The 2667-nt window shown below is 46.2% G+C and overlaps 1 protein-coding gene across 1 annotated transcript in view; it reads left to right on the forward strand.

Annotated features, from left to right (window-relative positions):
* LOC103603711 (protein FAM115C-like) overlaps positions 1–2667 on the forward strand; it is a gene marked incomplete at its 5' end in the record, with an annotated part of 25256 nt that overhangs the window by 1670 nt on the left and 20919 nt on the right. Inside the window, 4 exon segments of the mRNA XM_008588283.1 lie at positions 214–311; positions 1223–1325; positions 1328–1414; positions 1740–1979. Of these exon segments, the coding sequence (XP_008586505.1) occupies positions 214–311; positions 1223–1325; positions 1328–1414; positions 1740–1979 (528 nt within the window).

Consider the following 2667-nt stretch of genomic DNA (forward strand, 5'->3'; position numbering starts at 1 on the left):
GGACGTTCCCCCTTGAAAGGCCATCTCCATTCTTTCCCATTAACTTTTAAGATGAATTCTAAGTGAAATATGGGAGACCTGAGTCAGGGCAGTCTGGGTAACTTAAGGAGTGACCAGGAGATCCAGCAGCTCTGCGAAGGATTGTGGGAATTCTACATGAAGGTGAAGCCATGCGGATGGGAAGATCTCAGCCTTTCCTTTGGTTCTTATCAGACAACAGTGATTCCTGGGTGAGTACTGGACTCTACTTACCTGAAGGACATATTGCAGAAGTTACACTGCCTAATGACACGGTCACTGCTAAACTGAAGGTAAAGCGTTCTGATCCCCATTGTTAACTTTTGACATTTTCTTAGTATTTTTACTTCTGTTTTAAATAATTTTTTGGAGTCACTCAATAGCCCCACCACGTATACAGGGCAGGTCCACACCCTCACTTTACAGATGAGAAAAGTAGTTACAGAAAAGCCTAAGCTCGTTGTGACCAGTAAGTGGGATACAGGATGTGAAGCAACTAACAGAGTTTGACACATAATAGATGCTCAAAAAAATGCTAGTTTCCTATATTTCCTCCTTTTTTGCCCAGTACCCACAGAAAAGCCTAAGCTCGTTGTGACCAGTAAGTGGGATACAGGATGTGAAGCAACTAACAGAGTTTGGCACATAATAGATGCTCAAAAAAATGCTAGTTTCCTATATTTCCTCCTTTTTTGCCCAGTACCAAAGCTTTTCTGCCGATTACTCTTTCCAGTAGCATCTGACACATTATGAAAACGTTATCCAAACCCCAGCCCCACCCTAGATGTAGGGATCACTTCCACAGTCATGAATTCAAGATGCTGACCTTGTTCTATCTGAGGCCCATGTGAAATACCAGGGGCACAGCCAGTGTCTTCACTGATTCATTACTTCCCATGGGACTGGTTTTGCTTAAATCAAAGAAAAAAATTTCAAAACTCTGTAGAGAGTAAGAAATAATTATGACCAGAAAGGAATGACTTGGAGAAATTAGGTAAAGAAAAACAATCCTCCACTGATTCCAGTGAAAACCATCACTCTGGAATGCTCCTCTTCCTACCCCTGCTGGGAACAAGGCAGGCCAGAATCCAGGTGGCCCGAAACACATGTGCACATGCGTGCACACACACGCATACACACAGATATTCAATCATTCCCTTGATGACTCCTCTTGTCCACCCTGTGGGGGCACTCACTGTCACAGGTACAGATAGGCTGCCACACAGACAACATAAGTCCAGCAAAAACCTACTTCCGACCCCCTGTGATGACATACCAGTACAGCTTGGACAGAGCAAGGAAGTCCATTTCTACATCATCATGCCCTCTGGCTGTAGACTGGGCCCCACGTCTGTCACCATCAGTGGGGCTGTGTCAGCCCCTTACTTCAAGCTGGGTAAGTAGGGGATTCAGACTCAGGTTGGCACTGAGAGCAGAGGCAAGTCTGGAGGTGGGAAGTGGGCTGATCATCAGGGGGGTGGGGGCCTAAGTGATGGAGAGAAGGGGAGTGAGACTTGAGGACTGAAGGTGGGCTGGGAAATATGTACACACTGTCCTTGAAGCCCTAAGAGAAGGCTGGGACAGGGACAGGGGTTCACGTTTCACTTTACCGCAAGGAAAGTCTTTATTAGTTATCAGGTTATCTCGCAATGCGGTCAAAGTGCTACCATTTAAATCCAGGAAAAGTGGTGTGGGGCAGGCTGCATAACCTATATTCCCAGGTAAGACATCTCTGGAGGAGTGGAAGAGGCATATCCAGGAGAACCTGGCCCCCTGGGGAGAGCTGGCCTCAGACAACATCATCCTGACAGTGCCAACCGCAAACCTCCAGGCTCTAGAGGACCCTGGGCCTTTGCTCCGCCTCTGGGATGAGATGCTGCAGGCTGTAGCCGGGCTGGTGGCCCAGCCTTTCCCTCTCCACTGTCCTGAGAGGATTGTTGCTGATGTAAGGATTTCAGATGGTGGGTGCTCCAGGGGAATGCTCTGAAAAATTTACTTTCCAATTGAACAAGCGTAATTGAATTACAAAACACAATTTTGCTGGGATCAGTGGGAGAAACAGTGCATGATAACACTTAGGATCCTGTAATCCATGTTCACCTGTAAGTAGGTAAATTATCACTTAAATCCTCAGGAAAAGAGGAGTCACAGGATAGTAAAGATGGGGAAAAAAATAAGTGGAATCTTCACATGTCACTTCATGGAAGATATAAGGATTGAGTGGGGTCAGAGCTGGTGATGGAAAGTGGCAAGGAGGGACACTCAGTAGCTTTGAGCAGAGTAAAGAGGTCTTGCTGAGCCTTGAGAAAACTGGAGCAAATGTAGGTATTTAGAAAAAAAAAATGTGGAAGCCTGATATCCATCCTTAGGCTTTCAAAATGATTCCATAAAGTGGATGAAGACTAAACTGGAGGAGAAAGAATCATCCTGTTTCCCTCAGAGACCCAAATCCAGACATAGGACACCCTGGCACCCACACACCACCCACCTAAAAATGGGGGAAAAAAAGAAAAAGAACGATGACACTCCTAGTCATATGCCAGGTACACACACCCTTCAGGTGTATGGCTATGTACACACAGTCGCGTACACACACCCTTCAGGGTCAGGTGGGGATGAATGTCAAGCTCTGTCTAAGAAACTGGGAAG

This window comes from Galeopterus variegatus, unplaced genomic scaffold, assembly GCF_000696425.1.
Source record: "Galeopterus variegatus unplaced genomic scaffold, G_variegatus-3.0.2 Scaffold4761, whole genome shotgun sequence".
Lineage (NCBI taxonomy): Eukaryota > Metazoa > Chordata > Mammalia > Dermoptera > Cynocephalidae > Galeopterus > Galeopterus variegatus.